This window comes from Fonticula alba (genome assembly GCF_000388065.1).
Source record: "Fonticula alba strain ATCC 38817 unplaced genomic scaffold supercont2.9, whole genome shotgun sequence".
Taxonomy (NCBI): Eukaryota; order Rotosphaerida; family Fonticulaceae; genus Fonticula; species Fonticula alba.
The window spans coordinates 80,521-81,219 of record NW_009242979.1 but is presented as its reverse complement, the minus strand read 5'-3'; the positions used below and the strand labels follow the sequence as shown (position 1 = coordinate 81,219).

Below are 699 nucleotides of genomic sequence, written 5' to 3'. Positions count from 1 at the left end.
GGCATCTGTCCGTGTGTGGACATCGCACGTGCGACGGGTTCAGCCCAACATTCGGTCAAGGGCCATGAGTCGCAAGGCGGGCCATGGTGGCCTTCTGCCGGAGGGAGGCGGCCAGCGGCCGGGCGTGCGCGTTCGAGTCCCAGGCCAGCTGCAGCAGGTCCTCAAAGTGCGACTCGGGCCCGACCCCCCCACGGCCGGCCGCGCTGGGCCGGCCCCCGGCCAGCACCTGCGCGGTGATCTCCTCAAAGCCCTGGCCTGCGGTGGGGCGCTCTCGGTCAGTGTTCGGCGGAGCATGATCCCCGGGGGCGGAGACACGCATGGTGGGGAGCAGTCGGGCAGATATACACAAGCGCCCCGGCACACAGGCACACGCGCAGGAGGGGAAAAAAAAAGCACGCACCCTGCCACGGGACCCGGCGGTGGAGGCACTCCCACAGCAGCACCGCCGCCGAGTAGATGTCCGCCGGAAGGTAGAGCTCGGTGTCCAGCGGGCGCCGGCGCTGGAAGGCGGCCAGCACCTCGGGCGCGGCATATCGCGCTGTCATGGCATTGAGCTCGGGCACGTCGACCACAAGGGCCGAGGACCGGTCGGTGCTCAGGCTCCGCGAGGCGCCCAAGTCCCCGAGAGCGGCCCGCCAGCTGCCATCGGCATTGCGACTCACAAAGACATTGCCGGATTTGATGTCCCGGTGGGCGATG

The 699-nt window shown here is 69.5% G+C and overlaps 1 protein-coding gene across 1 annotated transcript in view; it reads right to left on the bottom strand.

Annotated features, from left to right (window-relative positions):
* Positions 1 to 55: 55 nt before the first annotated feature.
* H696_05092 (serine/threonine protein kinase) overlaps positions 56 to 699 on the bottom strand; it is a gene marked incomplete at both ends in the record, with an annotated part of 11,294 nt that continues 10,650 nt past the window's right edge. Inside the window, 2 exons of the mRNA XM_009498943.1 lie at positions 56 to 255; positions 401 to 639. Coding sequence (XP_009497218.1) covers positions 56 to 255; positions 401 to 639 — 439 coding nt within the window. The remainder of the gene's footprint in view (positions 256 to 400; positions 640 to 699) is intronic.